The following is a 12,309-nucleotide window of genomic DNA, read 5'->3' on the forward strand; positions in this document are numbered from 1 at the left end:
CCTGCCCAGCTGGGTCTGTACAGAAGGCAGAGCTTGCCTGGGCCCCTCTGACTGTCTGGAGTGGATTGTTGCCCTAGAGTAACAAAATCAAACCAAACCCAGAGCAGATCACCGGGAGATGCTTCTTCCTCTGTTTCTGTTCCACCCAGTTGGTAGCTGGCTGCTGGGGCTTGTCAGCTTAGTTAGCATACTAAGCTTGTCAGCTTAGTATATGGGTTGCAGTGGAGGAACAAATGGAATGGTAGAGCTACTGCTTTTCATAGTAGAGGTGTGTTGTGGTCTATGGCATATGGATGGCACAGGTGCCAGGGGTGACACGCTGGCAGCTTGTGTGTGGGACAGGAGTTCCCAGAGAGGAATCCGTTGGACAACAGCAGCTCCCACTGAGTTTTGACGTTGTCAGGAGCCATTGCAATTCACGAAAGCGTAATGCTGCCAACAGATGACAAGTAACAGCAGGAAATGGTTGTCCTGTTGTATGCAGTGAGACCGTGCCTCAAATACTGGATTCAGTTTTAGTCCCCTCGCTACAAGAAAGGTATTGAATTGCTCAGGTATGTACAGAGAAGTGCATTGAAGCTGGTGGAGGGACCAGAAAGGAAGGCCTATGAGGTGTGCCTGAGGCAAGTGGGGTCTCATTGCTCCCTACACCTATGGGAGGCTGCAGTGAGGAGGTGTTGGTCCTTTTCTCAGGTAACATGTGGTAAGGATGTGAGGCAACATCTTCAAGTGACATGAGGGGAGGTTTAGATTGAATATCAAGAGGGATTTCTTCCCATATAAGATCGCCAAGTATTGGAACTGGCTGCCCAGGGAGGAGGTGGAGTCACCATCCCTGCAGGTATTTGAGTAATGTGGATGTAGCACTAAGGGATGTGGTTTAGCGATGGGATTTGGTGAGTCAGGTTGGTGGTTGGGCTTGGTAATCTTGAAGGTCTTTTCCAACCTGGATGGTTCTACATTCTTTTAAGTCTCATGTTTCTCTGCACGCTACTATTTTTAACTTTGTACAAAATATACTATTTAGTTTATTTCCTTTCAAAAGTTTCCACTCACTGTAGGCTAAATACAATTTCTTACCTTCTTGTCTCTGTTCAAGTTCATGAGCTCCCATCTTCTTGCATTTAGGGAACTGCAAGCTCTCAAGTTTCTTAAAGATTTTGATCTCCTTTCAGAAATGTCCTGCTTGTTTGTGGAAGGAACACACAAGCCTGTGTTCCTTCAGCTGTTGGCAGCTTCTTCTGGTGTGTTACAGTGTTTGGGAAATAGATGCCTTTTCCCTGTATATCGTGAAGCACAGTCATTCATACATGCACACTATATTTGACATCTTGTGCTAGTGATAGAAATGTCTGTCTTCATTTATCAAAGCCAGGTGACAATATCTAACGTGATCTAAATGTCCTTTAAAGGTGTTTTTCCTGCTGTCCCCAGTTGTGGGTATAGGCAGTGGCTTGGTTAAAAGAAGAAAATTAAGACTTTACGAAAATGAGAATGGATGCATCTTCTGCTGGTAGAAATCTGCATTTCAGTGTTGGATGGAGGTGCATCATATCAGAAGGATGTAGCACTGAATTTCCAGTTCTGACGTTCCTGCATTCTGTTTCCATATTCCTTTTGGCATTTCTTTCTGGAAGGGCCTCGGATACGTCGGCACAGAACCTGAGGAGGCTGTGTTGGAACCATGGTCAGCATGGGTGAGCGGATATGAGGAATTCAGTAATGTATTCAGAGACATCTTTTTGCTTTAAGAAGCAAAACTTCTGAACTACCTGAAATTCATCCCTGATTTATTACTTCTGATCCTACTTTACTTCCTCCATACATTTTGGTATTTATGAAGTGTAGGTCTCACGTTTACATTGATTGCCACCTGAGAATTTTGCACTGGTTATAGTTGCAAATAAAAATATAATCTGATTTTAAAGTCAATCAGGAAAAACTTTTTTTTTTCCTCCTTTACTGACTGAATGTGCTTGACAGCACGTTGCATCTCATCTCCTTTGCTGCTTCCCGGTTAGTCAGTTTCCCCTGTTTGTGCAGGTCTTTCCCACAGCCACTGGGAAGAGAAAAACATTTTAATCATAGGAAAACATGATTGTCAGCCCCTCCACCCCCAAACTGGAAGGGGATTTGTTTGCAGGTGCAGGACCTGAAGTGTCATTCAATTCTTAAAAAAAAAAAAAAAGAAAAGAAAACTTTTTTTTTTTTTCCTGCTTTCATCATTTATGTACTTAATTTGTGTCATGGTGATGCCTGAGTACTGCATGGACCTCCACTGAGGCCCTATTTTGAATGCAAATGTTTTGTTAATCAAACATGCTGCATTTCACTCTGCAGAGCCTCAGATGTAAACAGGCTCTGTGCAAATCCTTGCTTGCCCCCTGTGAAGCTGCCCGCAGTGCTGAGGCATGGTCCTGACTGTACTGCATGGGAGCCTGGAGCTGGGACGGTCCCTGCAGTAATGGCAGATGTGTTTGCATTGTTAAGTGTAAGCTTTCAACCTTGAGGTGTTTCCATTCTGAGCATTGCACGATTTTTTTGTGCCACTTTTTGTGCACTTTGATTAGAATGCAATAGTTTGGTCAGTTATTTCTCAGACAACATTCCTTGCTATTGAGTATGGCTGGTGGGCTGCCAGTGGCTGGTCCGTCTTTGAACTAGGCAGGACAGAAGCAGCATGTCTCTCCTGTAAGATAAAATGTTCCTTTTTTTTTTTTTTTCTTTTTAAATTTCTTTCTGAACACTGATATGGGATCATTATGCGTATAGAATCGTAGAATCACTAAGACTGGAAAAGACCTCTAAAATCACCAAGTCCAACCAACAATCCATCCTACTGTGCCCACTGACCATGGCCCTCAGTGCCACATCTCCATGGTTCTTGAGCCCCTCCAGGGATGGTGACTCTACCACCGCCTTGGGCAGCCCATTCCAGTACCTGACCACTCTTCCAGAGAAGTTTTTCCTAATACTCAAACTGAACTTCCCCTGATGCAACTTGAGGCCATTCCCTCTTGTCCTATCTCTACGTACATGGGAGCAGAGGTCAACCCCCACCTCACCATATCCTCATTCCAGGGAAGCGTAGAGAATGATCAGGTCTCCCCTGAACTGCTTTTCTCCAGACTGAACCATCCCATTCCCTCAGCCCTAGCCATCAGACCTGTGCTCCAGACCCCTCACAGCTCCGTGCCCTTCTCTGGACACGCTGCAGAGCCTCGGTGTCTGGTCTTGCAGTGAGGGGCCCAGAGCTGAACCCAGCACTGCGGCCTCCCTGGGGCTGAGTACAGTGGGATGATCACCTCTCTGTCTGCTGGCTGCATTATTGCTGACACAAACAGGATGCCGTTGGCCTTCTTGCCCGCCTGGGCACACTGCTGGCTCACGTTCAGCCAAGTGTTGGCCAACAACCCCAGGTTCATTTCCTCCACTCAGCCTTCCAGCCGCTCTGCCACACACCTGCAGTGTTGCCTGGGATTTTTGTGGCGAAAGTGCAGGACCCAGCATTTGATCCTGTTGAACTTCATCCCACTGTCCTCAGCCCAGCAATCAGCCTGTCCAAGTTGTTCTGTAGGGCCTTCCTGCCCTCAGGCAGATCGGCACTTCCTGCATCTTGGTGTCATCTGCAAACGTACTGAGGGTGCACTCAGTGCCCCCATCCAGATCATTCATAAAGGTATCAAACAGGACAGGCCCCAATACCAGCCCCTCATGACTGGTTGCCAGCTGGGTGTAACTCCATTCACCACCACTCTCTGGGCCTGGCCATCCAGCCAGTTTTGTACCAAGCAAAGAGTGCACCCACCCAAGCCATGGGCTGCAGCTTCTCCAGGAGAATACAGTGGGAGATATAGGGTCAGAAGACATATATGTTGCTGCTACAGTAAAAGCAAAAGTGATAGGTGCACGACAAATGTTTATATATATGTTTAGATATTGGTATAAATCAAATGCCACAAGCTTCCTTAAAGCCGTGGACCTTCAGCTCCACTACTACCTTTTACGTCTGAGAACTGTTTCTATTGCTCTTAAATCTTCATGGAACAACCAGAGCCTGTTTATGTCCAATAAACGTGGAACATGCTAATGCATTGTCCTTTCTTGCTCCTTGCCTCTTACCTGCTTAATACCCACTTCTTGATGGTGATACCATAGTAGCTCTCCCCTTCTTTCTGCTTTATCACAGTGAGGCTGTCTGGGAGAACATGGCTCGCATGTGTGTGAAGACTCAGAGGCTTGACGTTGCCAAAATTTGCCTTGGAAACATGGGTCATGCAAGAGGAGCCAGAGCATTAAGGGAGGCAGAACAGGAACCTGAGCAGGAAGCCAGAGTCGCTGTGCTGGCAGTTCAGCTGGGCATGCTGGTAAGCCTGTCAATCGTATGCATCCTAGAATGTCCACTCTGTTTACTAGGGAACAGAGTGAAAACGTGACCATTTGAGAAATCAGAGAGAGATGCCAAAACTTTGGAGGCGAGTAATATCTACAACCACATTTCCAAGGAGTAATGAAGAATAGTTCTTACCATTACTTCCTTGAAGTTGTGTTTTTATCCTAAAGAAGTAGGCATCCCTTCCAGTGTTGCACAACCCAGTGCTGCACAATTACTGTGCCACATTGCATGGAGTCTTTCTGCAATCAATGGGAATTCTGTAGGCTCATCGGTCCTATGAGCTGTTCTCATGGTGCTTGAAGAGTAGATGAGAATGAGTGTGGCAGAATCCAGTGTCAGAAAATAGGAGTCCAAAGAGCCACAGCAGTATAAGTTTATAGCAAATCAATGTGTTTGTTGTCTTGACTGCTGTACGGGATATATATAGTAGTAAAACTGCTGAATGGAGGAAGTGTCTTTTAAGGATGAAACATTGTAAGCTCTGTCTTGCATTCATGGAAGAATTCTTGCATAATTCTTCCAGACTTAATAATTCTAGGTTTGACTGGATTAAAGAAAAAAAAATGTACTTTAAAATATTCTAGCTAAAATATTTCAACAAGCATATTTTAAGGTCCAGTGTGGTAAATGCAAGTTTCATTTTGAAGTATTTCTTTGTAGAATTAAAGTCTAAAGCTGTGTTTCAGGTTGCTGCCCCAGTGCTGGGGTCTGGCTGCAGGGATGGAGAGCTCTGCCCAGTCAGACTGGCTCCTTGTGTTGTCCCAGGGTCATATGCTGTCCTGCAGCTGCCCGGGTCTCCATGCCTGCTCCTGCTGTGCTGGCAGTGAGTTGCCTGGTTCCAGCACTGAGCAGTTAGGCTGTTCTGCTGTCTCCCCACAGCTTGGTGCAGTGGAAGAGTGTCCCTCGTGCCTGGAGCCTGACCTGGCAGCCAGCGCGTGCCAAAGTGGGATGTCTCTGCTACACGGCTTCTTTTTAGTCTGAATTTTCTGCTCTTGATTACTGTGCTTTACCAATACAGCTGAGATCTGAAATGCAGCCTAGGCTGATTATCACATGGATTGAAAGCTGACTGGAGCACAGCCAAGGTCCATGGATGAGGAGAGCGGTAACCTTCTCAGCCTTTACCTCATGTCCTCATCAGTGATCTGTTAGGAAAACACAATCAAGGTCTTTAGTTCTTAGTCCCAGGCAAACGATCAGTAAGAGGGACAGAAATGGTGACACACCCCACAGTTCACAGGAGATCACCAATTAGACATGAAGTGCTGTGACAGCAGAAAATCTGCTGGGGCCTCTGCAGAGACACTGCATCCCGGGGCTGCGATGGCTTTCATCTCTGTGTTTGTTGCAGCTGCAGCTGGAACGTTGCCTTCCAACTCTTCTCATTACCAGAAAAAAATGTTGATGAATGTTGAAGTTCGGAGAAAATCAGGGCAAACTGTTCAGCTCCTGGAAAGATTTTCAAGCCTGGAAGGGCTAGAATTCAGCAATCTGCAGCCGTTTGAAGAGTCTAAATGCTAGAGATGTAGTGGAACTATCCTTAATTAAAGAGAGGAGAAAAGGAACGTTTGAACTAGGTGTTTGGAAAAGCTTCCTGGCAGAGAAAGCTGTGAGGCTGAAAAGTGTTAATATTCCTTCTTCTGGATACCGACATCTGTTTGGAGAGGTGGAGGGGAGCTGCAGCAAGGCACATGCTGCTCTGCTGGTTTATTCACTCGTACAGTAGCATCATGGTGCCAACAACTTCCATCTTTACTTTCTGTGCTTTTAGAATTTGAAACAATAACAGACAGAAACTATTTTTCTATCCTGGACAGATAATCTCGATTTACTAAATATAGTGTTCAGCTGGACAGCAGTTGGGTGGGGCAGGAAAATGCTCCTTCCACAGGAGAGCCTCTCAAAAATAATAGTTCCAAATTTGCTTACCCTTGTGTCAGTACAGGCAAAATCCTTCTGATCTGCTTCTGTCTGACATGAATAGCGTTCATTGCCAGGACTGGCTCTCAGTTATCCAAGGAAGAGTTCCTACCTCTGAGACCTGCTCTGAGGCCCCTCTGACCTTCTGCACATCACTTCTTGGCAGTGTGGCCATTCACTGCAGTCCCATATGAGGATATCTCCCCTTTCTGAAGTGATTCACACTCCTGATGACAGCGTTTAATTGTTGATGGCTTGCTCATGTCACCCCTCAGTTGATACTGTACAGTAAATGCCAGGATCAGAATGCTTTCCTTATTTTCCCATAAACATCCTGTTTCCCAGTAATGTGCTATTCCAGGCTAAGTATAGTAGTTGGTTAACCCTCCTGCCTGAGTTATTGTTACATTAGTTGCATTACCTGCATAACTAAAATATTCGTCAGTGCAGTGCCTGTTGTGACCTTCTGCTTGAATGGACACCTATAAAACAAGTGGAGCTAACGAGCTGCTTGTATCCTCTCCTTTCAGGAGGACGCAGAGCGACTGTACAAGGCTTGCAAACGCTATGACCTTCTGAACAAGTTCTATCAGGCCACTAACCAGTGGCAGAAAGCCATTGAAACAGCTGAAGCTCATGACCGGGTTCACCTCCGCACCACTTACTACAACTATGCTAAGCACCTGGAGGCAGTTGGGGATCACGCTCTTGCACTCAGCCAGTAAGCATCAGCTTATGGCAGAACTGTGTTTGGGGGATTCAGAGCCTTTTTCTTCTGTGAAGACTAGAAGGGGGATAGAGAGGAGGCCTGGCGATGATTTTGAATTTTGAACTTGAATTAGTTCAAGTCTTTCTTTTTGTCGCTTTTTATCTCAGCAGTGTTGCAGTCAACCTGCCTGCACTGTCCTAAAGCTGTGTCAGAAAGCCTTGTCTTGTCAGGGGCGGATGGCTGAATGCCAATAATAACCTAGTCCTGTACTTGTCTCTGGAAGATCACAGCTACTTCCCTACCTCTTCCATGACAAAGCCAACTATTTGCTTTTGGGAGTCTCAGTCACAAATTCTATGGCAAAATTTGGTTTGATTTGGGTGTTTCTGGTGCCCAGTCCTCTACTGTGGCTGGCGAGTCCCTGGAGAAGTCTGTGGAGGTGATTTTTATGTGTTGTATTTGTTTGAAGTCCTGTTTTTATATGATTTTTACCATAGGAAATCTCACTAGAATAATAATATTGGAAAGTTCTGCCCATTCAGCAGCAAAGTAGAGCTGCAGTGTGATCAAACAGACCCATAAAGTGGTCCAGGTGGGCAGGAAAACAGGGACAGACTCCAGCAGTAGATGGATGGCATCGATGCAGTGATCTCCCAGCAGTGAGAAAGAGACAGAAATTGCAGTTTGGTGGCAGAAGTACTAAGCAAGAGGAGCCCAGGGCCTTTTCAGCTGGTTGCACAGGGGTGTAGTTAATGTTTGGAAACCTTTCCTGGATCATTTTTCAGAGCATCACTGGTACTTTTGAAGTGTTTACAACTCTTATGATTGCATTGCCTCTGTGGTCTTAAGAGTTTTTGGTAGTTCTGGCTGATTGCTACTAATCTTAGAGTAAACTGAATATAATACACATGGAGCACTGTTATCAGGGTTGCCACTTGGTAGCTGTCAAAAAACAAACAAACCATGAAGTGGACTTTTTAGACAAGGAAGTGAGATTTAAGTCAGTCATTTCACATCTGATACGTTCTTTTTGTCCACAGCTATGAGAAGTCAGATACACATAGGTTTGAGGTACCCCGAATGCTCTCTGAAGACCTACAGGCGCTGGAGAACTACGTCAACAAGATGAAAGACAAGTCAGTGCTGTGCTCATTCCTTCTCCTGAGTGGGACTTTCAGGTCTGAAATACAGTCTGTGGGGAGAGCAGAGAAGGAGAAGTAGGGATCCTCTCCTCCGTGAGTTCAGCACCTGCCTAATGCCTTTTGATCCTCCCTCGGCTTTTCAGGATCATGGCACATTCACTCATAACTGCCACACTGGATATTTAGGTTGAGCTTCCTCATAGTGCAGATCTTTGAATATCACCTTAGTGTTTAGGTAAAACCTAAATATTTCTCTGTTCCAAGAAAATACATCTGGTCTTGAGTTCAAGATCTCCAGGGTTGAGAAATGCATTCTTTGGCAACTCCGATTACGGCAATTAATACTGTTGCTTTTCTAGGAGCCTGTGGAAATGGTGGGCACAGTACCTGGAGAGCCAGTCAGATTTGGAATCTGCATTAAAATACTATGCACTGGCTCAGGATTATTTTTCCCTAGTCCGTGTCCACTGCTTTCAGGGCAACATTCAGAAGGTAAAGCAGCCTGCTGCCATTTGTTTCCAGAGAATGTTCACTCCTAGGATGAGTATGGTCACAGCATAAAGATATGTGATTTCCTCTCCAGGCTGCTGAAATAGCAAATGAAACAGGAAATTGGGCAGCTTCGTACCACTTGGCCCGCCAGTACGAGAGTCAGGATGAAATCAAGCAGGCTGTGCACTTCTACACCAGGGCCCAGGCATTTAACAATGCCATTCGTCTGTGTAAGGTATGGAAAGACACACATTGTTATGTCCAAACCTGAAGTAGGATTCCGCCCCTCGGTAGCGTACAGAGTGAAAGTGGTACAAGAGTGGTTCTCGTTCTCTCTTGTGAGATAATGCTTGTTCATGAAGATGGTCCCAGTTTCTGCCTGCGTCTTCTACAAGGATACATCATTACAAAGGGTTGTGTGGGACTGAGTATTTTCTTGTTCTACGTGTCAACAGAAAGCTGCTTAAAATGAACTATAGTTGTTGCAGCTCAAAGCCATTGGAGTTGCTATGGGTTTTCCATAGAAGGTGGTTGATGGGGTACTATGTGACAGCACAAAGCTGAAAGCTTGAAAGGAGGCAGGCTCGTGAAGTTGGTTTGCTGCATACCTAGACCCAAATCTTTGCTTTTGAACAGGAGAACAATTTAGATGATCAGCTGATGAACCTGGCTCTCCTGAGCTCTCCAGAAGACATGATAGAGGCAGCCTGCTATTATGAAGAGAAGGGGGAGCAAATGGACCGAGCTGTCATGTTGTACCACAAGGTAAATGACTCCTTAGTAAGAATACCAAACTTTAAACTGATGCTGTTTCTATGGCAGAGGAGCATTTAATCAACTGTGTGAGTTGATTATGTACAATTATCAGTCATTTCTTCACAGAAACATTGTTAACCCACACTAGGGTATCTGGTAAATTAATTCTGCAATGCTTATTCTAGTCCTTAAAGCCTCATGCTTAATGTTACAGGCAGGACACTTCTCCAAAGCACTGGAGCTAGCCTTTGCCACTCAGCAGTTTGGAGCCTTACAGCTGATTGCTGAAGACCTCGATGAGAAGTCAGACCCAGCTCTGCTAGCTCGCTGTTCTGGTTTTTTTATTGAACATGCTCAGTATGAGAAGGCAGTGGAATTGCTGCTCACAGCCAAAAAGGTAAGCTCTGCCTTCCTGCTCCCTCTGTGCACTGATAGAGAGGAGCACAACAGGTGTGCACATGCATACATTCATGTCTCTCTTTGTTCATAAGCACCTACACAAAAACATTTCTAAGCTTTAAGGTTTCTTTTCAGACCAATGAGTCACAGGGTGGCAGCCCGCTGCCTCAGGTCCAGAAATGGATCCCTGGCTTTGTCTTATTTCTGGTCCCTGCACAGACTTGGCACTTTTGGGGAAAAGAGAAATCCTATTGTCTAGGTATATCTGGAGATGGTGAGATTATATTATTGTCAGTCAAAACAAACAAACAAACAAACAACAAAAAAAAACCAGTGGTTTCTGTCCCAACACCAAATGTAGTTCCAGTGCTTCATTTCTCACCTGAAGTTGTTGCCCTCATTCTTGTGCTGGCAGATCAGCCCTACCAAAATGCCAAAGCAGTCCTCTTGTATCAGTTTGCTATGGCTCACTTTCTCCCATAGTTAGCAAGGGCACAGTAGCTCTGTTTTGACTTAAAAGGAAATAGCTTTGGTACTGTATATATATATAAATATATACTATATATATAGCTATATACTATAGCTATAGCTATCCTACTCCTTTATTTCTGTATTTGAAGTGAGAAAATATTTGACGAAATACTTCAAGTACCTGTATTTCTTTTATTTGTATTTGCTGAAATACCTTCATGTAATCAACTGTACCAAACAAAGCTGACTCAGATTCTCTGGTAACATCGCACTCAAAGAAAAAATGGATAAATCTTTCTGCCACTTAACGATGTCCTCTGAGAAAAGAGATGAGAAATCATGTTCTTAGTGGAAGGACAAATATGTTCTTAGCAGAAAAAATGAGAAAGTGTATGCTTTGCTGTTAGGACAATTAGCGTTCTAATTAGAGAATCGACATCTGCTTACATTTGTGCCTTCATATAGCTAATTTCTAAAAGTTACACCACAAACAATGTGAAATCACACTGCAGTGCTTGCAACAGCTCATTGCTTTCTCATTTTCATTAGTACCACGAAGCTCTGCAGCTTTGCCTGAAGCAGAACCTGACCATCACAGAGGAGATGGCTGAGCGGATGACAGTCTCTAAGGACTCCAAGGACCTCTCTGAGGAGTCCCGGAGAGAACTCTTGGAGCAAATTGCGGATTGCTGCATGAGACAAGGCAATTACCACATGGCAACCAAGAAGTACACGCAAGCTGGAAACAAGTTAAAGGTCAGTTGGGAGAGGTAGAAAAAACAGCTAAGGATGCTGAGCCTCTTACCTTTATACAGTTTTGCAACAAGAGTGGTTTGAGGGGTAGGTCTTGGAACAGTCAGTAGGCTGTCCAGATGAGGCTTCCCAACCATTTCAGCATCATTTCATTTTTGTATTCACAATACTTTCTGTCCTCCCACCCCCATCCATTGCTAGGCTATGAAGGCACTGCTGAGATCTGGAGACACAGAGAAAATTGTCTTTTTTGCGGGAGTCTCCCGACAGAGAGAGATTTACATCATGGCAGCCAACTACCTGCAGTCACTGGATTGGCGTAAGGACCCAGAGATCATGAAGAACATCATCAGCTTCTATACTAAAGGGAGGGCCCTGGATCTGTTGGCAGGATTTTATGATGTGTGCGCTCAGGTACACCCAACTTCTGTGATTCTTCAAGGTGTTTTGTTTGTTAGCTATGGAGTAAGAGCCTCATCTGAATCTCTCTTCCTGCAGGTGGAAATTGATGAGTATCAGAACTATGAGAAAGCACAGGGAGCACTGACAGAAGCATATAAGTGTCTTTCAAAAGCAAAGACCAAAAGCCCGCTGGAACAGGAAAGCAAACTAGCACATTTGCAAAGCAAGATGGCCCTGATAAAGCGATTCATCCATGCTCGGAGGTGAGTTGAAGTGTTTGGAGCATGTAGACTAATGACAAAAATATCATGCAAGAGGAAGACATTCACAGTTCAGTAAATCATTTGCAGAAGACTCTGTAAGTGGTTATTACACTTTTGTAGCAGGGAACCACAGGTGATTTTAAAAGCGATGTAGGCATTCAAGGCCAAAGTATAACCTGAAATATGAGTAACTGTTGACTTGGGGAAGCACAGCCATCTTTTGTTGGATGATTATGAAACATGCACAGTACGAAAATCTTTCCTGTGCTTCACATGGCAAGCTGAATGTCCTCCCCCATGACTTTTCCTTTCGCTCTTTTGCTAGGGTTTACTCTGAAGATCCCAAAGAAGCAGTCAGACAGTGCGAACTTCTCCTGGCTGAACAAGATCTTGACAACACCATCCGCCAGGGTGATGTCCTGGGATTTCTGGTTGAACATTATTTGCAGGTGGAGGAATTCCATATGGTAAGTTAATTTTCACTTCCTAGATGCTAAAGAGCCCAAACTTTATGTACATCAGTACACTTTGTCAACTGAAGAGCTCCTCAGCCAGACACTGAGAATGGATGCTTTTCACCTTTTTGCTGGGAGCTGTAGAAGCAGT

The 12,309-nt window shown here is 44.7% G+C and overlaps 1 protein-coding gene across 7 annotated transcripts in view; it reads left to right on the plus strand.

The window, feature by feature from the left end:
• Window positions 1-12,309, plus strand: part of IFT140 (intraflagellar transport 140) — a 77,631-nt gene that overhangs the window by 64,823 nt on the left and 499 nt on the right. For all 7 annotated transcript variants that reach the window (NM_001012792.3, XM_046900656.1, XM_025155116.3 and 4 more), the window contains 11 exons: window positions 4,190-4,367; window positions 6,847-7,037; window positions 8,066-8,161; window positions 8,527-8,659; window positions 8,751-8,894; window positions 9,296-9,424; window positions 9,630-9,812; window positions 10,835-11,041; window positions 11,240-11,452; window positions 11,537-11,703; window positions 12,029-12,170. In NM_001012792.3, the coding sequence (NP_001012810.3) occupies window positions 4,190-4,367; window positions 6,847-7,037; window positions 8,066-8,161; window positions 8,527-8,659; window positions 8,751-8,894; window positions 9,296-9,424; window positions 9,630-9,812; window positions 10,835-11,041; window positions 11,240-11,452; window positions 11,537-11,703; window positions 12,029-12,170 (1,783 nt within the window). The remainder of the gene's footprint in view (window positions 1-4,189; window positions 4,368-6,846; window positions 7,038-8,065; window positions 8,162-8,526; window positions 8,660-8,750; window positions 8,895-9,295; window positions 9,425-9,629; window positions 9,813-10,834; window positions 11,042-11,239; window positions 11,453-11,536; window positions 11,704-12,028; window positions 12,171-12,309) is intronic.

Source organism: Gallus gallus, chromosome 14 (assembly GCF_016699485.2).
Source record: "Gallus gallus isolate bGalGal1 chromosome 14, bGalGal1.mat.broiler.GRCg7b, whole genome shotgun sequence".
Lineage (NCBI taxonomy): Eukaryota > Metazoa > Chordata > Aves > Galliformes > Phasianidae > Gallus > Gallus gallus.